The sequence below is a fragment of the Mustela putorius genome, unplaced genomic scaffold, assembly GCF_011764305.1.
Source record: "Mustela putorius furo isolate JIRA1106 unplaced genomic scaffold, ASM1176430v1.1 tig00000174_pilon_pilon_pilon, whole genome shotgun sequence".
In the NCBI taxonomy this organism is placed as follows: domain Eukaryota; kingdom Metazoa; phylum Chordata; class Mammalia; order Carnivora; family Mustelidae; genus Mustela; species Mustela putorius.
This window is the reverse complement of record NW_025421304.1, coordinates 16,663,953-16,686,664: the sequence shown is the minus strand read 5'-3', so window position 1 is coordinate 16,686,664 and position 22,712 is coordinate 16,663,953. Positions and strand designations below refer to the sequence as shown.

The 22,712-nt window shown below is 49.8% G+C and overlaps 1 protein-coding gene across 1 annotated transcript in view; it reads left to right on the top strand.

Annotated features, from left to right (window-relative positions):
• The window catches only part of CES1 (carboxylesterase 1), a 29,809-nt gene that overhangs the window by 6,000 nt on the left and 1,097 nt on the right, over nt 1-22,712 (top strand). The window contains exons 3-12 of the mRNA XM_004744203.3: nt 1,453-1,597; nt 3,830-3,963; nt 5,998-6,151; nt 7,849-7,953; nt 8,874-8,978; nt 11,876-11,914; nt 16,450-16,590; nt 17,781-17,861; nt 18,136-18,283; nt 22,096-22,227. Coding sequence (XP_004744260.1) covers nt 1,453-1,597; nt 3,830-3,963; nt 5,998-6,151; nt 7,849-7,953; nt 8,874-8,978; nt 11,876-11,914; nt 16,450-16,590; nt 17,781-17,861; nt 18,136-18,283; nt 22,096-22,227 — 1,184 coding nt within the window. The remainder of the gene's footprint in view (nt 1-1,452; nt 1,598-3,829; nt 3,964-5,997; nt 6,152-7,848; nt 7,954-8,873; nt 8,979-11,875; nt 11,915-16,449; nt 16,591-17,780; nt 17,862-18,135; nt 18,284-22,095; nt 22,228-22,712) is intronic.

The following is a 22,712-nucleotide window of genomic DNA, read 5'->3' as shown; positions in this document are numbered from 1 at the left end:
CTTTAAAAAAAAAAAATGCTTTTTGGCTATTGGATAGGCAAAACAATAATAATTATCATTATAATTATCTGTAATTTTGCTATTTATTCCGCATTTATTTAAACACTAGTGACCTTTACTCTTTTCCCCTTTCTTGACATTTGATTTTCTTCTTTTAAGACTGTTAGGCTCCTTGCCCTGGTGATCAGGGGAAAGTTCCCTTAGGATGGAAATTAAGGAGTCATTACTGGAGACTCTGATTCTGCCACTTGCCAGCAGAGTGACTCAGTGACCTCATTTACAAACTGGGGGCAGTGATACCTGCATTCTGGTACCTTGAGATCCAGAAATGTTCCTTATAGTGTCCTTAGAAATATCGTGCACTACATAGTATAGATCTTTCTGGCTGTGTGACCTTGGGTAGGTTCTCTAACCTCTCGGTACCTTAGTAAAAATGGGGATAATTATAGATTCTATATTAGAGAGCGTGCCATGTGATGATTAAGTAAGTTAGTACATAGAGTACCTGGCATGTTGGGAGGTTCATAAATCTTACCAATTTTTTTAAGATTATTATTTATTTATTTGATAGAGATCACAAGTAGGCAGAGAAGAAGGCAGAGAGAGGAAGGGAAACAGGCTCCCCGCTGAGCAAAGAGCCCGACTCGGGGCTTGATTCCAGGACCCCGGGATCATGACCCAAGCAGAAGGCAGAGGCCTTAACCCCCTGAGCCACCCAGGCGCCCCAACCTTACCAGTTTTAATCTGTGTCGGGTCTTTAAGGTCTGTTATTGGGAAAACCAATAGTGTTTGCCTGGGATGGGTAGATTCTTAGCATGTCAGGACTATATGACCCTTATAAAAATCACTTCCCTCACACTGACCTGGCAGATTCAAACCAAATCAGGCAGGGAATTCACCCAAGGTCACCCAGAAGATTAGCGAGTGTGATAGGACTAGAACACAGTTCTCCTGATACTGCCCAACAAAATATTTCATCCCTGACCTTTTGTAGTGCCTAAATGTCTGTCGTTTGAGTGACTTCCCAGGGATCATGGAAGTCTGCCATGGACTAGAACATGCTGACCTGGTGGAGGACACATTTGCCTGGAACAGAGAGCTCGCATGTATCCAGGGTATGCAGGAGATAGGCCTCGCCCAGGTGGTTAGCTTATGGGCGGTCTCCTATCCTTGACCCAGGGCATCTCAAAGGCTCAGGGAAGGGGACAGGTACCAAGCCTTCTTACTATCTAGACACAGCCGTGGGAGACCTTAGTGAGCCTCAGGGTTCCCCCCCTCCAAACCCCACCCATGCACCTAAAAAACCTCTTAACCATCCCAGTATCTCCAGCCTGGTAGGAACAACTCTATTTATCAGCCTGAGCCTGCCAGTCCAAGGCCCAGGGCACCCCAGGATGCATCTTGCTCAGCTCTGAGCCGAACTCAGAACTTCTTCTTTGCTCCCCTCCCCAGGTGCTCCCAGGATGCAATGGGGGGGCAGGTGCTCTCAGAGCTCTTTACCAACAGAAAGGAGAATATTGCTCTCAAGTTTTCTGAAGACTGCCTTTATCTAAATATTTACACTCCCGCTGACTTGACAAAGAAAAGCCGGCTGCCGGTAAGTAGAAGGTTCTAGCACTGCGAGTCTTCTGGTGTAGACTAGAAGGGGGTGAAGACAGCATGGGTGGGGCATCATTTCAGAGACCTCAGTGCTTCCTGTTCCCACCACAGCCAGACCTTAGGACCACAAGAAACACAAGCTTTCCATACCTCAGTTTCCCCTAGGGACGGACCTCCGGGGGAATTTGCTGTACCACGGTCATGCCCATTGTAATTTTTCCAAATCGTTTCTTGTTAATAGGAGGACCAAAATGGTGACTTTAGAGATAAGTCATCCTTCCTTTACAGGTAGAGAGACTGAGGCCCAGAAAGGGGGAAGTGAGATCCCACAGTGGGATTGGCAGGACCAGGGCTGAGGCCTTCTGAATTTCAGACCAGTGCCCTTTGACACAGACCAGGAGGCGAGGCCTTTCCTCAGCACAGTAAGATGCTTCTCTCACAAGCTCCAGGGTCGCCTGAGAAATGTTAGGGGCAGAGCCTGGGGCAATCCGAGAAGTTCATTCTTTTGCCTCCGGCCAAATACTTGGGAATTTATCGTAGCTAATTTCCTTCCCTAATTGTCTTTGGCACGACTGATGACCCCATGAGTCAGCATTTCTAGAATAAAGGAAGCCCAGAGATGGGGCAAATTCTAGACTCAAGCTGGGGCTTGGAGATGTCCAGGAAAAGGAGGTGATTCCCGGGGTGGAGAGGTGGGGGGGATGTTTGCACCCAGCCATCTCCTGGCAGGATGCCCAGGAGTGGGGGAGGGCATCTGTGAATCTGTGAGCATTCAGTCCTCTGTTCTCACGTTCTTCTGTTACATACTCCCTGCCTCTGTGTGCAGAGCTGTACTTGGGGGTCAAGGCAAAGGAGGGACTTAAAAAAACCACCACAAAACAAAACAAGAACAAAATCCACAAAAAAAAACAACAAAAAAAAACCATCATCAGATACCCTTGGCTTTGGAGGGCCCTACCATCTGGGATGCTTTCTTCAGGAAGTCACTGCTGACCAACCCTCATCTCAGCCTTCACTCAGATGACTGCTAACTCAGTCCTTCCACCCAGACAGAGGCAGGGACCAGAGGCGGAGGAGGAACAAGGCGAGAACCTCTCCATAAGTCACAGGCTCTGGATCTACAGAGTTGGCTGGGCTTACATCCCGGTTCTGCCTTTTACCAGCAGAGGGGCCTGGCTCTGTTTCCAGAACGGGGCTAATCACGCATGAGTACCAGTGATGCTCATCGGGCTTTGTCTCAGTGGCTGGCGAGGGCACAAAGCAAGTACTCCCGAGGCATTAGTTAGAGTCAAAGGGAAGATCTTACTCCTCTCCTAACAGCAGTTCCATTGCACCCTGGCCAATGGCTGCAGTGGGCTGAGTGCCTCAGTGGGTGGACTCCAGAAACAGACCGCATGGGTTCAAGTCCTGCTTCCGTGGCTTATTAAGCTGCGTGGCCTCAGGCAGGTTTCTTGTCTGTTAACGGGGCCGTATTAGTCCCTATGGCGTGGAATGCTACTTGGCACATAGTTTGTGTTACAAATTCCTTTTTTTTAAATGAATAAAATGATTACAACATAATTATTTTAGCTGCTCTTCCCTCCTGGCTACATGAGCTCTTACAATGCCAGAGCCAAGCGTGATGAATTCCTATATCTACCCTCGTCCTCGATTCTAAACACTGTCCTTGGCATAGAGTAGGTCTCAGATCCTATTAGTGAGATGACTGAAGACTTATTGGAGGAGGTGGCTTTTAGGCTGGGCTTTGGAGGACGGGTGGGATTTGGGGGTGCAGAGGAGGCAGAAAGGACGGCATGTTCAAAAGCGATCCCACGGGGGGCACGTGTGCTTCTCGAGACAGTCCCTGTGGCAGGCAAGCAGTTCAATTCACCATACAAGGTATCACTAAGATGAAGCTGAAACACGGGGCTGTGGCAGCGGAGGAGGCTGGGCTGCGGGACGGACTCAGGCATGAGGGGGATGAATGTGTTGGGGAGAAGATGGCACTCTTAGCCGTGACTGTTTCCATGATGAAGTTCTGAAGCATGAGCTGGAGCAGTGGCCTGGGCCCCAGTTGGGAGGAGCGGGGAGAAGAGCAAATGCCTGTTCTAACTTTGCTGGGGACAGGTCACTTCTGGTAATGGCCTCCTTGAGCCACGGCCGAGAGGTCGGCGACCAAACCAGACAACCTCTTGAGGTCCTGCCCAGCGCTGCTTCCCCTCACCAGTACGGTTGCTTCCTTCTTGCCCAGGTGATGGTGTGGATCCACGGAGGGGGTCTGGTGGTGGGCGGAGCATCAACCTATGATGGGCTGGCCCTCTCTGCCCATGAAAACGTGGTGGTGGTGGTCATTCAGTACCGCCTGGGCATCTGGGGATTCTTCAGGTAAGATTCTGCACAGTCCTCACTGCACCTTGCCCCACCCCCCCCCAACCAAAGTGAGGGTGCTAGGTATTCAGCTCTGGCCAGGTCAGCCCTCAAAGGGATCTTTGCCAGGTTCCCTAGGAAAGCACCCAAGCCCTTTCCTCACTGGGCTCTACTTATCTTCTCCATCCCAAGCCGCATTGGGCCATTTGCTTCGGAGCTTTTGCAGGTCCTCTTCCTTCTACCTGGAATGCCCATTCTACCTGACGAACTCCTATGCATTCTGCAAGGCCCAACCCAAATGTCACCCCCTCTGAAATGCCCCCTCTTCTTCACTTGTGCTGTTCCAGCACATCACACACCTTTGTGGAGACAGCCTATAGCAGCACTTAGAGACTTACGCATCCGACATGGCAGGAAGGGAAGGAAAGAGCACACTCGGGGCAGGTGTTTGGTGCGTTTTTCTGGGTAAAGGAACTGGGTGTCTGGAGCTGAAGACTGTCCAGTGGACAGCCCTCCTGGGCACCAGCCGCAGTGCCCCCTGACCCTGAGATGGCTGCTGGGCTGGATTGGGGGAGGGGGTGGACTTCTCACAAGAAAGACCCCCTCCCCTCCGGCCCCGGGCTAGAGGAGGATTATCCCAAGCGAGTCCTGTCCTAGGGTGTGGTGACTTAGTGGAGACATCTCTTCTCTCCCACCGCAATCCATCTCTCTGCTCCCCATTAAGGTCAAAATGCTATATGGGTGCTTCCTGTGGCTCCTGCTCCCAGTTTGTCCTCTGCCCAGTGTCCCAACAGCTTTTGGGCCAACCTTGGGAGCAGCTGCACACGATTCCTCACGCGTGGTCCTCTGGCCTCTGTGTGCATCTCTTTCTCTACCTCCACGGGTTCCTTGGGTGACCTCAGGAGCCACATTCCAAGCTCCCTATTTCAGCCCCTGCTTTGCCTTTGAAACCCAGAGATACCTCATTAACTACCACCTTGTACCTGTTGCTACCTCCACTGAACGTCTGAAGGGTACCTCACCCTCCAGGGGGACAGATTTAACCTTTGACTCCCACTGCTCCTTCCCCAACTTTCCTACTTTGCCAACAGCGCCTCCTGCTGGCTGCTGGCAGGCCCCTCGCGCCTGCTTCCAACTGCTCTGGATAGACTTGTGGTCAGCCTTGACTTCTTTTTCTCACCTGGTCACATCAGGGTCAGCAAATCCTCTTGGTTCCACCTTTAAAATATATTCAGAATCCAACCACTTCTCACCTCCTCCCTTATGCCCCCCTAATCAAAGCCCTCTGTGCCTCTCTCCCAGATGATTGTAAAAACCACCTACTTTTATAATCTGCTAATTTGATGCTGGGTCTCATCTACACAGCAGCCAGAATGACCACTTACGACATAAAAGGAATTTTGTCATAGGCCGTGAAATGACTTCCCACCTTACTAGCAATGACATCAAAGTTCTTACCAAGGCCCACAGAGTCCTTTAGCTGCTGTACTACACTCACTTTTGTCCACTGGACCACAGGACCTTTGCACTGGCTGTTTCTTCAGCCTGGAATTCCCTTCTTTGGATATTTGCAAGGCTCATGTGCTTGTTTATTCAGGTCTCTATTCAAATACTACCACCTCCAAGAAGCCTTTCTTGGTCTTGTGATCTGAAATAGGACCCCAGTCTTTTCCCTTACCTGATTTTATTTTTCCTGGAAGTACTTTCACTACCTGATATTATTTTCTGTATTTATCCATTTGTTTGTAATCTGTAGTGTGAACCTCTGTATAGTCAGAGATTTGGCATGTTTAGTTCTCAGATGTGCTCCTCGCTCTTAGAACAGTGTTTTGCACAAAGTAGATGCTCAGTAAATAGATGCCAATTGAGTAAATGTAGAACCCTACAACAGAACAATGCCACCAGAATGGAAGACAGAAGAAGACCCTTGTGTTAGGGCTATAGAAGGCTGGTCTTTTTCTAGAAGGCTCACCTAGAGTCCCCCAGCCCCATCTGTGGTCCTGACAGCCCTGCCATGTGGTCTATGCTCCCACCCCTTCCCCATTCCTACAGCACAGGGGACGAACACAGCCGAGGAAACTGGGGTCACTTGGACCAGTTGGCTGCACTTCGCTGGGTCCAGGAGAACATTGCCAACTTTGGAGGGAATCCAGGTTCTGTAACCATATTTGGAGAATCAGCAGGAGGTGAAAGCGTCTCTGTTCTTGTAAGTATTCCTGCCCTGATATATCTGCTGATGGGACCCCTTGGAGCCTTTGGACCAGTTGGCAGCTTGATTTACAAGACCTGGACTCAGGGCTGACCCGGTCTGCACAGCATCAGTTGGTGGAGAGCTAATGGCGGAGCTCTCCTTGGCCCCCAGGAAGCTCAGATCCCAGGGTAGCATCCTAGGGCCTTGAGAATCTCCAGCCACAGCTCCAGCAATGACACACCTCCTCTACCATGGTTGAGTGCATGCTCTCTCGCTCACACTCGCTCTCTCTCCTTCCCATCGTTTTAGTATTAGAACTCGCTTCACTTCTCCTAGCGAGTAGGGTGGGTATAGATTATGAGAAAGAGTTGGACAAAGGGTCATTGTTCAGCTGGAAGCCAGATCTGCAAGTCAAGGGACATCGGCACCAAGAACAGGTCAGGGGCCTCCTGTGAGGACAGCTGCCTCTGGGACTGAGATGTGGGGCTGGGCTGGGAGGGACAGGGAGGCCTGGGACAGCAGTGGTGCTGTGAGCACCTGGGGCTCCTGGGGCCTGGTGTGGGGAGTGCGGCTGGGGGAGCCACTGAGGGCAGCAGAGATGGGAATGAGATGAGGAAGTGCTGGAAGCCAGAAGCTCTCCAGCTCCCTCACTTTTGAGCAGACGGTCAGTACTATTACTGCTTTTAACGTATGTATTGGTTTCCATGTCCAATACTCAGAGGAAAAAGTTTTGATAGTTTATCAAGTGGAGAAAAAGGAAAAGTTCAGATAAGCCCAAAGATGAAAAGAGTCCTCCATAGTCCCATTACCCAGGGAAGCTCACCACAGACATTTTGAGACTTATTTTTCTAGTGTTTTCCCCATGACTCACTTCTGTCTCTTTATCCATCTGTCATCTGTTTTGAGATTTTTTTAAAAATGATTTTATTTATTTGAGAGAGGGAGAGAGTCAGAGAGAGATTGACAGTGGGGTGAGGAGCAGAGGGAGAAGCAGACTCCACGCTGAGTGGGGAGCCCAATGTGAGACTCCATCCCCAGACTCTGGGCTCATGACCTGAGCCGAAAGCAGATGCTTTAATGACTGAGCCCCCCAGGCGCCCCACCTGTCTTAAGATTTTTTTAAAAACCTTTCTTAGTATATCCTATAACAGAAATATTTACCTAAACATTACTCTTCCATTACTATCATTTTGTTGTAGATTCTGTGGTATTCCGTGGTAGAGATCTGCATGGTATTCCACAGTAAAAATGAAAATCCTTCATTTCCTCAATCTTGTAATATTGGAACCTTGGGTTATTTCCAATTATATTATAAACATTATGAGCATTCTTGGAAATCATCATTCATCTCCATGATCACTCTTAGGATAAATCCTGAATAGTAGAGATGGGGAATCAGAACTGTGTCTTTAAAGGGCGGCTGACAGTTGCCGCCCTGTCTCGAGACCTCTGATTGTCACAGTGGGCACACGTGCCACGCTTCCCGTGCTTCCCTCACTCTGTGCTGCTGGTGCCCTCCAGCTCAGCTTCTCTTGGAGGAGCCGGGCCCTAGCGTCAGCCTGGGAATAGGGTGAGGCCCTGGTGAGGATCTGCCACATTCCCTGGGTGCCCGGGTCTCCAGGGGGACAGTCCAGGCTAGAGTTAAGGATGAGATGATTCTTGAAACCCCTCCCCATGAGCATAAACTCTCTTCCTGTCCACTGTCCTGCCAGGTGCTGTCTCCCCTGGCCAAGAACCTTTTCCACCGGGCCATCTCGGAGAGCGGCGTGGCCCTCACGGCTGCCCTGGTTAGGAAAGACATGAAGGAAACAGCTCAGGTAGGTCTCACGCAGGACCACTGCCACACCCTTGGCTCTGCTGTTCTGGAAACTTCAGGGGTCTTTCTTGCCATGGGATCCGGCAGGCATCCTCAAGGAATCATGGAAGTGACAGCAGTGGAGTGGAAGGGGAAGGAGACACCTCAGCCAGTCTCCCAGTTTTACCAGAGCTGGGACTTGAACACGTGACTCTGGACTGCCAGTGCAGTGCACTGTCCCCTGAGCATTCTACCCAAAGTGCAACCGGGGGCAGGGTGGTGTGTGGGGGGCACCAGGCCACATAGTGGGCAGCGGGCTGTCACCGTGACTGGTCTCTCTCAGGGTCTGAGTTCTGGTTAACCCACTTACAGTATGTGGGCCTGCAGTGGCCCCCCACTTAAGTGCCTCATGGCTGGGGTTGGTTCCGGGAATTCATTCATTCATCACGTAATTTTGATAAAGCCAGACATCTAGTATCCTCATGAAGTTTCCATTCCATTGGAGGAGACAAATTAATCATTTCATAATCACACAGATTATAAAATCTCAAGTGACAAGAGCAATAAAGCAGAGATATCTGATACCGTAAGGGAATCCAAAAGGAGCACTTAATCTTAATGTGAGCAGGAGGTTATCGTGGAAGGCTTCCTGAAAGGAAATGTGCAAACAGGCAGTGTGTTCTGGATTCCGAGCTCTTAAACCCCACCCCACTCTCCCTCCCTTTCCACTCTCAGCTCTGAGATCATTTTGCCCATTTTACGGAGATACAGTCACAGAGACAGACCTTGTTTAATTTGGCACGCCTGGGACGTAGGACTCCCACCTGCTGGTCTAGAGTATGTTCTGCTCCCCTCTGCTGCCCTTAGAAGTGAAGGTTGGGGTATTGATTGGAGGGAAGGGGCGTGGCTCTTGAGTTCTGCTCTTGCTTGTGATCTCTACAGCAAATTGCTGTCTTTGCTGGGTGTAAAGCCACCACCTCGGCTGTCCTTGTTCACTGCTTGCGCCAGAAGACAGAAGATGAGCTCTTGGAGACGTCGCTGAAGTTGGTAGGCATATCCACTCTCGTGACCACACAAGCCCCCCACCCTCTGCACTTGGGCCCAGGCTCCATTATTTGGCTGTCCCTTTGCCCCTGCCCTAGAAAACTGTCTGGGACAGTGTTTCTGACCCCCGGGGAACAGTGTCAGCCTTTGGATCTGAATAGGAATTTCTTTTTCTTTTTTTTTATATGAAGTATCACAAACATTTGTGAAGTTGTGAAACAACACAATGAACAAATCGTATAATAATCTCTCACCTCAACTGAAACTTACTATTTTCCCATTCTTGTTTCCAAATGTATGTTAAAGAAATTAAGTATTACATAGTCCTAGAGGTACATACTATTCTGAATTTTGAGGATAGGATATTAAGAACAAAGATTCTAAGGAAGATTGTCATAATATATCTTGCTTAATTTAGAAACTACCTCAGTGATAACCCAGTGGTGGTCCATTTATCTAACTTTTTCTGAGACGGCCTCAGTTGTGGTTCTAGAATAACTATACATGCACCCACCCAGCCAGCCAGTCAGCCATCAATCCACTCATCATCTTATTATCCATCTGTTCATCTGCCAGTCTATCCAGTTTATCAGTATTCTTTAATCAGTTTAATATCCATCCATCCATCCATCCATAACTTTTATTCAGCCATAACTTCCATTCATTTCCATCATCTGGGTGTCATCCAACCACCATATATCTTCACCCCATTATTCAACTGTCCAGAATCAATGATTCATCCATCACCCGGTCAGCTAGTTATTATTCATCTGTCTACCAGTCCATCCAGTTCATTCACACTCTGTGTATTGACCAACTCCATCCATCATCTAGCCATCCATCCACTCATCCATCCATCCATCCATCCATCCATCCATCCTTCCATCCATCCATCCATCCATCCATCCTTCCATCCATTCTTCCTTCCATCCATCCATCCATCCATCCATCCCTCCCTTCCTCCATCCATCCATCCATCCATCCATTCTTCCATCCATCCATCCATCCATCCATCCATTCTTCCATCCCTCATCCATCCATCCCTCCATCCATCCCTCCATCCTTCCATCCATCCATCCATCCATCCATCCATTCTTCCTTCCATCCATCCATCCATCCATCCCTCATCCATCCATCCCTTCATCCATCCCTCCATCCTTCCATTCATCCATCCATTCCTCCCTTCCTCCATTCATCCATCCATCCATTCTTCCTTCCATTCATCCATCCATCCCTCATCTATCCATCCCTCCATCCATCCATCCATCCATCCATCCATCCCTCCCTTCCTCCATTCATCCATCCCTCCATCCACCCACCCAGTCACCCATCCATCCAACCCTCTCTCCATCCCTCCCTCATCCCTCCACCCATCCACCCAGTCACCCATCCATCCAACCCTCTATCCATCCTCCATCCCTCCCTCCATCCCTCCATCCATCCTGACATTAATCAGATGTAATTTCTGTGGACAAGGAAATATTCAAGGAAGAATGCACTCACAGACTTCGTGGACTAAGGGTGGTGGGAGTATAGAGAGAGGAAATTCCCATAACAGTCAGCAGGGGTGCTTCCTAGAGGAGGTGACATTTGAGGACTGATGGATGGTTACGACAGTGTGTCATCACAAGAACACCCAGAGAATACAGCAGGAAGGCCCAATGGGAATTTTTCCTTCTGTGGGGAAAGGGTGTGACTGTGAGTTCAGACATATCCTGAGCCCCTGGACACGCTGTCGGGGCCCTCAGCTCCTGGAGAGACTCCTGGACCCTGGGACCAGGCCTCTGGCATTAGTCTCTGCTCTGTTTCCTGGTTGGATTCCAATGTGGACTTGGGCTTGGATCTTGTTTTCTTGGGCTCAAATAAGGTGAGTAGTGCATGTAAAGAATGAAAATACAACCACATCTGATTCCTTGAAAGAGGCAGGTTTATTTCATCAATTCTCCATTGGTTTAAGAGGACCAGCTTAGAAGAGTTAGTGATATTGACGAAAGCCAGAGGACTTAGGGCCATAACCCATAACAAGGAGTGCCCGACTGATCCCTGGATGCATACCGGCCAGACCTAGTAGCTACAGTGCAATGTTACAATCAGTGCACTCTTCAGCTGATATATAAGAGAACCATGGGACTGGGTGAGTTTCAGTGATCTTGTGTAAGTCAGGACTTACTGATGCAGGATGAGGAAACTCATCTCAAACTACCTTGAGTGCAAAAAGAAATGTAACAAAATCTTTAGGTAACTAACTGAAAACAAAACTGTGGTTCAGGAGAATATGGTTTTAGGTATGGCTGGATCCAGGTGCACATATGCTATTATTAAGAATGTATCTACTCCATCCCTCGGCTTTTTTTTTTTTTCCTCTCAGTGTTGGCTTCACTCTTGGGCAAATTTTTTCCTGAGGGAGGGTAAAGTCAGTGACAGCATCTAGACTTACCTCCTATCTGTTTAGACACTGTTCACAATAATTCCAGCACAAATTTTGGGGTAAAGTCTATTGGATTCATGTGGGTGTATGCCAATACCTGAACTAAATCCCTGTGGTCAGGGAGATGGGGCACCACAGGTCACATATAGATGCCTGGATTTGTGAGTGAGACTGGGGAAAAGGGAAGTGCCCCAAAGGGTGACTAGTGTCACCCAGGGGGACAAGAAGGGGAAGCGGATGGAGGGCAGCACAGGCAGGAACAGCAGACAGATGGCTTCTCCAGCAACCCCGCCCCTGTCCCACACCTCCACCTGTGCCCCAGCCCAGGGGAGCCAGTATCCTGCCCACTTCCTCTTGGCCCAGCCAGGGTGGCACCGAGAGGGAGAACCTGACACCTTTGGCACTCCGCTCACAAAGACTGGCTTTCGTCCCTGGAAGCCTTCTCACATATACTCTCCCTTTGTCTTCACAGAAATTTTTTGCCCTTGATATGTTTGGAGACCCCAGAGAGGTAAGGACATTGGGTTTCTTGATTACAGGTTTTAAGTCTTGACACATTTACGCTCCAGTTAAATAGGAATGAAAAAAAAATCTTCTGTTGCGCTCATGATGACTCCTTGTGTTTACTATACTGAGGCCCAGAGAGGGCTGGCGACTTGCTGGGATAACACAGCCAGGGTGACCAGATGTGAGACTGGAATGGGTTCTCTTGACTCAGCCCAGGGCTTCCAGTTATCAACTCTGTGTCCCTTGGGTCCAGCCTACACCCTACTTCTTATTTACATTTCCCATTCCCAAAAAAGTCCCTCGGGAAAGGACTGGACTAGAAACTTCCACTATGGGGTGGTGGTGATAGCTGATGAGGAGTTTCTTCAGGAACCTTCCCTGAGGAGCCTAGGACTTTCCCGGGAGACTGCAGGGTTGACGAGCTGTGCAAGCTACATGATTTGGAGGGCCCTCTGGAAAGAGCTGAGAATCTCAGTCCTGAGGACACCACCCCCCTGCAGCCACACCCAGAACCCCAGGAGCCTCCCTATCTCCTTTCTCCTCCCCTCGTGCCTTCCAACACCTTGACAGATTCCGAGACGTTATCTCTGCCACACCTCACAGTTCTGTGCTCTCTGCTCTGTCCTGGGGATACTGGCATCTACCTTAAAGGGCGTCGTGACAATTCAGCGAGATTCATTCAGCAAAGATTTCATTAGCACCTACTGTGTGGGGACCTGATTCAGAAGCTGGGGAAATAGCAATAAAATAGGCAAAAACAAAGATAACGCCCTGCCCTCTCGGAGGGAAAGGAGGGTACAGTGACAAACGAGATATGTCGTGTGTTTGGTGATGGTCCTCGCTGCGGAGAAAGAGAAAGGAATGGTGATGGGGTTTGCAGTGGTTTGGATTTGCATAGTGAGATCAGGAAGTGGCTCAAACAAGAAGGTGACACTGGGACCACGTTCTGGAGGTGGGGGGGAAGGCAGCTGTCAGGAAAACTGGAGGAAGAGTGTTCCAGGTAGAGGGAACAGCAGTTGCAAAAGTTCTGTGGCAGGAGGTCATTGTGGGTGGTGTGGAAGGAGTTGGGGTAGGGAACAGGCCTGGGAATGAAAAGGAAAGAGAGGTATGGGTGATCCCTTTAAAGGACTCAGAGTTTGATTTCAAGTGAGATGGGGAGTCTTGGGAGGGTTTTGAACAGAGGAGGGAGTTGACCGTGGGTTTACAGAAGGGCTTTTGATTGCTGCTCGAGATTGAAGGTAGGGAAGAGTTGGGTAGGCCCAGGGAGACCAGCTGTGAGGCCCCTGCGCTGTGGCAGATGGGCCGGGGCAGCCTATGCTGGGCACATAGCAGGGGGGATGGGGAGACGGGGCCAGAATCTGGGTAATTTCGAAGTCATGGCTGGGGGAGTTTGCTAATGGACAGGATGAGGGGTGGAAGAGAAAGGGGAGGATGGAGCATGGCCCCCGGGGTTTTGATTTCAGCCTGGTGGTGCCTGAGGTCCGCCCCCCAGGGCAGCCCCTCGTGAGCACTGTGGAAGGCAGCTGTGGTGTTGCTCTGCGTCTCACGAGTGCCATTCAGCCCCACTGGGTCAGCTTGGGGCCCGTCGTCTAGCTTCTGCACTTGGACTCTCTTCTCCTCCCCATCCTTGCCCCATGATGCTGCCAGACTGGACCCTTGTAAGCATAGGTCAGGGCACGTCACCTCCTCGAAAGGCTGGTCTTCCTTACAAGACCAGTGCCCTCGCCCCCAGAGCCCAGCTGCGCGGCTGCTGTGTGCCGGGCATCGTGCAGAAAATGTCCTGCACTGCCTGATCCCCCTAGGCCACGCCTAGACTGGAGGAGGCTTCGAGTCAGATTCACTTGATAGAGCTTTTCCTGTGGCCACCAGAAATGGCCTGTCATTCATTGGCCCTTGCAGAGTGGACGCAAGTCCCTGAAGCCACAGGGGCTCCAAGCCTGGGTGTCGTAGGGTTCTACCTGCCATCTGGTGGTGGGAAATAAGGCTCATGGTGTGTGGAGCTGGGAACATGGCTCGTGGAGCTGGTGTCTACGTGAGGGCTGGGCAGCACTGCCCACGGGTCCTATCTGATGTGCACAGGGCGACCTCCGGGGCCCAGGTACTGTGCTGAGCGTTCTCTGTGGGTCCAGGCTCTTCATCCCCACCACAACCCACCTTACAGAGGATGAAACTGAAGCACAGACAGGTGAAATAAGGTCCCAAGTTACCAGCTAGTCGGTGTCAGAGCCAGGATTCAAGTCCAGACAGGCGGCTCCCAAACCCATGCTCTTAATAACTACGCGAGTGACCCAGAACACAGTGTAACCACACCCAGAGCCTGTGTCCCAGACGCTGTCACGGGAGTCAGGTGCCACTGACTCTGGCCCCATGTGAGTAATTTTCATCGAATTTCACCAAAATGAGGACTTTTGCAGTGTAAGGCGAGACTATCCCTGATGCTTTTATTCATGAGTGATGGGGAACTCACTACCTCCTCGATGCGAACTGTTGTTAATCAGTAGCAGGTTATGTTTAAAGATTTTATTTATTTATTTATTTATCTTAGAGATAGAAAGAGAGAGAGCAAGGACAGGGGAGGAGCAGAGGGAGAAGGACAAGCGGATTCCATGCTGACTGTGGAGCCTGGCTTTGGGGCTCAATCCCAGGACCCAATTGGCTTGAGCTGAAATTGAGAGTCAGATGCTTAATCCGCTGAGCCACCCAGGTGTGGCCAGTAGCAGCTTCTGTTTAAATAGAGATGACTAAATAGAGTCAATCCTTATTGATGGTGAATTCTGAACTGGTGAGTTTATCAGCTCTCCTAAATGTATGTGTAACCCCAAAATCAATGCTTGTGGAGTTTTTGCCATCATTCATGGACACGCAGGGAGTGACAAAAAGCATAGTGACAAAGAGCATAGGCTCTTGATCAAGATCAAACACGGCTACCCTCTGTTGTCTCCCATCTCCATTATCAACTCGTGTCCTTTTCACAGTCTATGTAGAGCCCCATTTTCCGCACTTTTACGCTTTCTCTTGATGGTTTCACTGTTGAAGATGGCCCGTGGGCACAGCACTGAGGTGCTATTCCCTGCAGCAAGGCTGTGGTGTGCCTCGTGGAGAAAAGTCATGTGTTAGATCAGCCTTATTCAGGGTAGCTCACAGGGCCCTGGGCCGTGAGCTCAGTGGTAATGGGTCGGTGAGGCCGCCATGCAGGAAAAAGAAGGGGCAACTTGCCAGTCTGAGGCTGCTTAGGCAAGGGCTAGAGTAACATCTAGTGTGTGAGGAAGCTGCAGGAGATCAGCTACACTTGGGGTTTGTGAGATGACAGCGGATCACGGATGACACGGTCGCGAGGCTGAAGGTCAAGGAGGCTCTGTTCACGTTACCCAGGCCCCAGGAAAATGGTGAGCCCTTCTCAGCTGGTGTCTTATGAATAAACACTGCACAGAATTCATTGTTTGTGAGCAATGCATGTTGTATCAGGTGTCTTTAAACACGCATAAAACAGGATTCACAAAAACGTGACCAGGTGTTTGCAGGAATCTGACATTGTATGTCCTCCAGGAGCCGTGGCTCAGCACCTGCTAATTCAGAGTTCACGGCAGCTTTTATCGAAATGAACTAGCATGGACACCAGAGCTGACTGTAGATACAGAGATCATACAGGCAAACATGTACTTCAAATTGAGATATAGAAATATGTACATATATATATTTTATGTTTTTATATTAAAATCATATAAAATGTATATGTTTATAAATTTCAATACTAAAATATAAACATATAATTATATATTTTATATATTTATAAATTTTATACATTTATATTTAACTTAATGTATACTTATATGTATATAAATATATGGAAATAGGGGCACCTGGGTAGCTCAGTCAGTTAAGTATCTGCCTTTGGCTCGAGTCATGATCCAGGGTCCTGGGATCGAGCCCCGCATCAGGCTCCCTGCTCCATGGGGAGTCTGCTTCTCTCTCTCCCTCTGCTGCTCCCCCTGCTTGTATGCTCTCTCTGTCAAATAAATAAATAAAATCTTTAAAAATATATACATATGAAAACATGTATATATGTGTATATATATATATATATATATATATATATATTTTTTTTTTTTTTTTTTAGAGAGAGGGAGCACACAAGGAAGGAGGTGGTGGGGAGGGGCAGAAGGAGAAAGAAAGAATCTTAAGCAAGTTCCATGCCCAGTGCAGAGCCCAATGCGGGGCTTGATCTCACCACCCTGAGATCATGACCTGAGCTGAAATCAGGAGTCCAATGCCCAACGGACTGAGCCACCCAGACTCCCCTGTGTGTTTCAATTTGAGTGAGTTTTGCCCCCATCACCTTACCGCTGCTAGTTCCTGAGTCAACGTTCTGCCCTCTGGGTCATGTGCACTTGGCCCCCTTTGTTCGGGAGCTAGAGTTCTGTGGCCACCACCTGTGGCCCTGCAGGTCTGGGGCGTCAACTTCCAGCTCAGACTGGAGAAGGGGACCTGGGTGCGGCCCCTAGCGGGGAAGCGGCGACACCATGATGCCGTCCTCCCCAGAGCCATCCCTTCCTGCCCACGGTCGTTGATGGCGTGCTGCTGCCAAAGATGCCTGAAGAGATTCTGGCTGAAAAGAAATTCAACTCCGTCCCCTACATCATCGGAATCAACAAGCATGAGTTTGGCTGGCTTCTTCCAATGGTGAGAACGTGGGGCCCCCTCCATCCTCCGCCCGCGCCCACTGCGTCACCCCCTCATCTCTGCTTGCAGGGCTCCTCCTTCTCCAGAGCTCCCCCTGAATCCAGAGCAGCTGTCCCCTTCACGCGAGTTGACATTTCAAAGGGGAGCTTCTCTAAGATGGCCCAAGTGTCACCTGGGGACCCCATCCCCACATTCTCTATTGTCTTCCGATCTAAATCCCTGACATGTGGGTGCCAGGAGGGCCTGCGGGGATGATCGCCAGGCAGACACATTTCTGTCTCTGTGACAGGGGGTGGTGGGACAGGGTGCGACACAGCGACCCCAGAGTCAGGCCTCCCCGCTCCCACAGAACCGGGAGAGGAAGGAGGCTTCCTGGCTGAATGTCTGCATTTCAAGGAGTGGCTCTCAGGTCCTGGAGGAAATGGTTTGGGTGGTAGATTACATCTCAGAGGGGGAGAAGGATTAGGGATTGCATGCTCTCTAAGGTAGGGGGCTCAGGGACCTATCAAGCTATTGCCAGGATTTGGCCAGAACAAACAGTAAATTCCCCTGGTTCCAGGCGCTTTCTTAGGCAAGCATTTTAAAGGACACTGGGACATCCTCCCCATCCATCCTAGGGACAAGGCCTTACGCTTCTGGCAGCCAAGCTATCGTTTGGTCAAGTCCCTTAACGTGGAGGCTTGGGTGGGGTGTTTTGTCACAGTCCTGCGTTCTCACTTCACGGAACTGCAGAGGTCACTGACAGACCAAAGCTATAATGGCAGGATCTGGGCCTTCCTGGGCCACTGAGACAGGTGGGAGTATCTGTCAGGTCTGTGTCCTCTGCCCTCTGCTTCAACACTAGCCAGGCTTAAACCTTTCCTGGGTGTCGCCATGTCCAGGGTGGGGATTCTTGCCTGATACACACACACACATACACACACACACATGCACACACACACACATACACACGCACTGCAAAGGCCTGGGACAGCTTCTCTCTACATTGACTGTATCCTTTTGCATGGCTTGAGTTTCTGGTGAAAATAAGCCCATTTGTTTCATTGATTTTGCCCAATGCATCAAGGACCCAGGCTTGTCTAAGTCATGACGAAGTGACCTTCAGCCTGCATCGGTCTGGTTGGTTGGTAGGGTTGGTGCCTTCTGCTAGTTGTTGATGCGCTACAAGCGTGTGACTGTTGTTCTAACAGATGATGGGTTACCCACTCTCCGAGGGAAAGCTGGACCAGAAGACGGCTGCATCACTCTTGTGGAGGTCCTACTCCATCGCTGTAAGAGGCCAGGGAACCACAGGAACTGGCTGAAACCCCAAGAGGGACAGACACTGGCCCCAAATTGCTGAGCACCTAAATGGCAGGGGGAAGCCCAGAGATGGAGGGTTCTGGCCCCGCTTTTCTGCCCTTCCCCCCTCAACACACAGCGGGGGTGGTTGCATAGGGCTGGAGAGAGACACCATTCTCACAAGCCACCCCAGGCTCTAGAAGCCACATCATTCCCAGGGGGGAGGAGGGACAGAGGGTCACTTTTACTTCTGCTCCATTTCAGGGGGTCCCTGAGGAACTGACGCCACTGGCCACTGAGAAGTATTTAGGAGGGACAGACGACCCCGCCCAAAAGAAGGACCTGTTCTTGGACATGATAGCAGATTTGGTATTTGGTGTCCCATCTGTGACTGTGGCCCGTCATCACAGAGGTAAGTCCCAGAGGTTGGACAGGAGAGAGACACCACCCCACCAGCTTCTCTGTTTGTCCTGCCCACTTCTCAGCATAGACAGAGGGAAGCCACCAAGGGTCAGGCTTCCAGGACCGATTCCATATGGCCGGGGATAGGGACACTGTCTCACTTTGGGTCCACCAGAAGGCAACTCTGAGAGGAGGACTTGAATGCAAATAGCTTGTTAGGGAGGGGATCCCAGAACACACCAGCAGAGCAGTGGAGAAGCGGCACAGAAAGGAGAAGGAAGCCACTGGAGCTGCATAGGAAGTGGGTGGGCACCGTGGACACCTGGAGCCAGTCACATCACGTCCCCTGTCATGTCTCAGGGTGATTCTGTGCGACTGGCAAGGGAGCTTCGGTATTTAGCCTCCCACTCCTGGGAGTCATGGGTTGAAGCCTGTTCCCAAGGGGCTGTTAATTTCCAGGAGCTCTGACTTGCCACACACATGGGCAGAATGGTCACTTGGTGGCCAAAGCCTCCAGACAAAGAGCTCCAGATGCCAGAAGTGGAAGTCCAGCTGGTACACCCAGAAGCTGGGGGAGGCGATGAGGGACCAGCAGCATCTATCACAGGGGCTTCTCCCCCGATGTTACTGTGGTCTTTGAGGCCAGAGTGAAAGGCTTAGAAGATATGTCTTGGAAGGTTTCCAAGATCAGAGCTGGGGCAAACCAGTTTGTTAACTAGTGGAGCTGGGGTAGACTGAAGCCAAGCATAAAATCAGGCTGGTCCAAGACCAAAAAAACCCAAAACCAAAACAAAAAAACAAGAGAAGCGAGCAATGGGAGGTGTGGAGGCAGCTGTTCTAGAGAGTGTCCATTCTACTGATGGCTTCTGTCCATCCTGGTGTGTGGTGGGTCTACCACAGGCCCATCCAACATTGATCCCAGGCTGTGCAGGTATAGCACGAGGTCAAGGATGGCTAAGCTCATCTAGAGAGGGTGCACCCCTTCTGAGCATCTGTCTGAGGTCCTCACAGGACCCCTCCTTCACCTGGTCTGCAGGCCAGGAAATGGCTCTTGGTACAGACGTCTCTTCTCTAACCGTGCTGGGAGGGTTTTAAAGTTCAGGACTTTCTAGGCAGAAGAAAAAGCAGCTGAGCTGACCTGTTCTGTTCCCAAGCCCTCAGTATAATGAGTACAGGCGCTCCTTCCTCCTCCCAAGGGTCCCAATGAAACTCGTCAGCCAGGGGCCACGGGGGGTCAAATTTGCTCTTTCATAAATTTGGTCTTGCCTCTGGATACGTGTCTGATTCGTGATATCTTACTCTGCTTTGTCTGCTGGTCCCAGCCATACTTTGACTTGTGTTTTTTTAATCAGAATTTAGTATCCTGTGACTTTGAATTCACAGTCTTTTCCCAGGACTGCACAGATTTTACCAATGATAGTCTTCATTCTGTATTTGTCCCACTTTCTTTTTGAAAGAACTTCTCTGAATATAAAGTTAATATCCTGCACTGGGATATTATGTGGAAACACATGAAGAGGGAATTTGATACTACTCTAAATTCCTCCACCAAGAAACATCTGCTCTAAATTTTTGATATATTTTTTGAATAATCTTTCCATGCCTAACATATAACTTAGAAATTAATGTTGTATCATGTGTTCAATAATCACGTGTTCGATATATCAACAGTGTTCATAAACGCTATATTGTAAGACTTTGTTCAAGATCTGTGAAAAGTCTTCATGCTTAGCCTTATGTGCATAAATCTTCAGTCAAGTCTCTAAAAGTTTTCTGAGGATTGGTTGCTAGAAGTGAAATTCCCAGGCAGGGCCCTAAGAGCACTTTAAAATTCTTGATACATGTTGTGAAATTTCTTTCCACTGTATGAGTAGGATTTCTTAATTCTCTTACTTAGGAAACTCAGATTTAAAAGTAAAGATAATGCTGCCAAATGGCATAAGCTTTTCCTTGTCCCCCCCACCAAAAGAAAGAAAGAAAGAAAGAAAGACCATCCCCGTGTTTACAATGGTGTACTTAGGTAACGAACTCTGTCCTCTCTGCCTCTCCTATTTTCCTGTTATCCTAACCTGTGCCCCTACTTTCCTTTGGACACTTGTGTTTGTAGGAATTTTATGCACCTCCATGGTTTTAGGCAGAAAGCTAAAAAAAAGGGGGGGGGATTATCTTTTGTGCGATGCACTGCCCAAAGAAGATCTCTCCTTCGCAAAAGGTCTTAAGGGGCAAAGTGACAGATCCTTCTCTCGGTGAGTTCTGCTTGACCTTGAAGCAGCTGCTAACAGGCAGATTTCAGACCTATTGACTGTTGCTTCTTCTAGACAGGACCTCTTGCTAAACTAAGGGCACATTGACGGGGGTGAGAGAGGTAACTCAATAAATTATTCTACATCCTCATGTGGGGATGGCGTATATGGCTAAGTCATCTTTGGACAAATATTTAATGATAGGGAGAAATATTATTGTCTATTTCATAATGACATCTACACCATCATCCCATTTTTATATTCATAGAAGGGATATATGCTAGAATATGAACATGTGTGTCTTCAAGTGGTGGCATTGTAAGTGATCTTTTTTTTTTTTTTTTTAAGATTTTATTTATTTACTTGACAGAGAGAGATCACAAGTAGGCAGAGAGGCAGGCAGAGAGAGAGAGAGGAGGAAGCAGGCTCCCCGCTGAGCAGAGAGCCTGATGCGGGGCTGGATCTCAGGACCCTGAGATCAGGACCCGAGCCAAAGGCAGCGGCTTAACCCACTGAGCCACCCAGGCGCCCCATAAGTGATCTTTTTGTTCATCGGTTGTTTCCGCACTTCCCGAGTTTGTTCTTGTACATAAGGAGGGAAAAGCTGTGCGATGTCTCCGCCAGCTCCACTGGGGGCCTGGCCATTCCCCCATCAGAGTCAGTCCGTTGTGGGTGTTCGGGTCTGTGCACAGCACTGAGCTCCCCGGGGTGGCAGCCCTGAAGGAGTGGGAGAAACAACTCTGGGTGAAGCCGTCTTCAGGAAAGCTGACCCCCTCTGGGGGCTCAGAGAGAGGATTCCGAGAGCGGGACCAGGAAAGCAAGAGCAGCCACCTTTGTCCTCCCTTAGAGACCCCCTTCTCTCTGCTGCCACCCCCCCTCGGCTGTCAGGAAGCAAGATAGATGATGGAGAAATAGAAAATGCTGAGGTTTTGGATTCTTGTGATGCAAGAGATGGATTGTGCCCTTTCCCCGTGTTCCTACTAAAATATCGGAGCTGTCAGATACTTAAATGCAACCTCAGATTCATGTCACTCCTCCCTAGAGCTTAGGTGAGGAAAACCCTGCAAACTGCCCAAACTGGGCAGGATAGAAGGCCCCTGTTGGGCTGCAGAGGGCCTGTGAAGGAATCAGACCCGGGCTGTCGGCAGTGGAATGCGGTGGAGTCAGCGGGACGAGCACAGATGTCGTGTGTAGATGGCAGCATCTGTAGGACTCCAGGCCCCTGCAGTGATGGTCCTTCTGAATGGGTCTACGCCCCCGGGTCCAATAGCTGCTCATTCGACCTGCGCTCACTGAGTCACTCAATACCTGGCTCAAAACCACTTTCGCCTCCACCGAAGGTGTGCCTTCAAGCGAATACGGACCTTTCCCAAAGCTCCAGGGGTTTTCTGCAGGTTCACACGGGGCCCAGCGCACAGCCAGCCCCGACACTGGGCAATTGCTATTAATGTTGCTGGTGTTTGTACTCCATACCCGGGTGGCCCTCCTGGTCCCTGAGCGCTCAGGGCCCCTGGCGACCTCGGCACCACCCAGGTGGGTGTCTGGTAAAATGACCTGTGCGTGCTCCATCTTTCCCCAGATGCCGGAGCCCCCACCTACGTGTATGAGTTCCGGTATCATCCAAGCTTCTCATCAGACATGAAACCCAAGACGGTGGAAGGGGACCACGGGGATGAGCTCTTCTCTGTCTTCGGGGCCCCGTTTTTGAAAGGTGATGGTCCTTTGGTGACTACAGACTTGTAGTTAGGATATCTGGGTTTGAGGTGGCCTTGGGCAGGTTCCCCTTTCTCTCTTGTTCTTACCCAAATACACCAGAGTAGGGCTGAGCTCCAAAGATTGCCAGCCTTTCTCTGACTCCCACACACATGATGGAGAAGGTGTAGCCATGTGTCCCCATTGGTAGTGTCTCTGAGAATTGGGACCTGGCTGACTGTAAGACACCTGGTGGGTCACGTGCAGGGCCAGAAAGCCACCACTCACTGCCCACTCACCAGAGCATATCAGAATGTGAGTGAGAACAAGGTCAGAATGGCTGGTGACCTTGAATCAGGGCTAGTGTACGTCTGTGTGTCTGTCCATTCAACTGTGTATCTACTTAAAACTCATGTCTCTAAACTTAATATATTTAATAATGCTTTAGAGACGACCTCTTGCCAATATCCTCAGTGTCCTAACTAGCAGTGACAGATGACATAC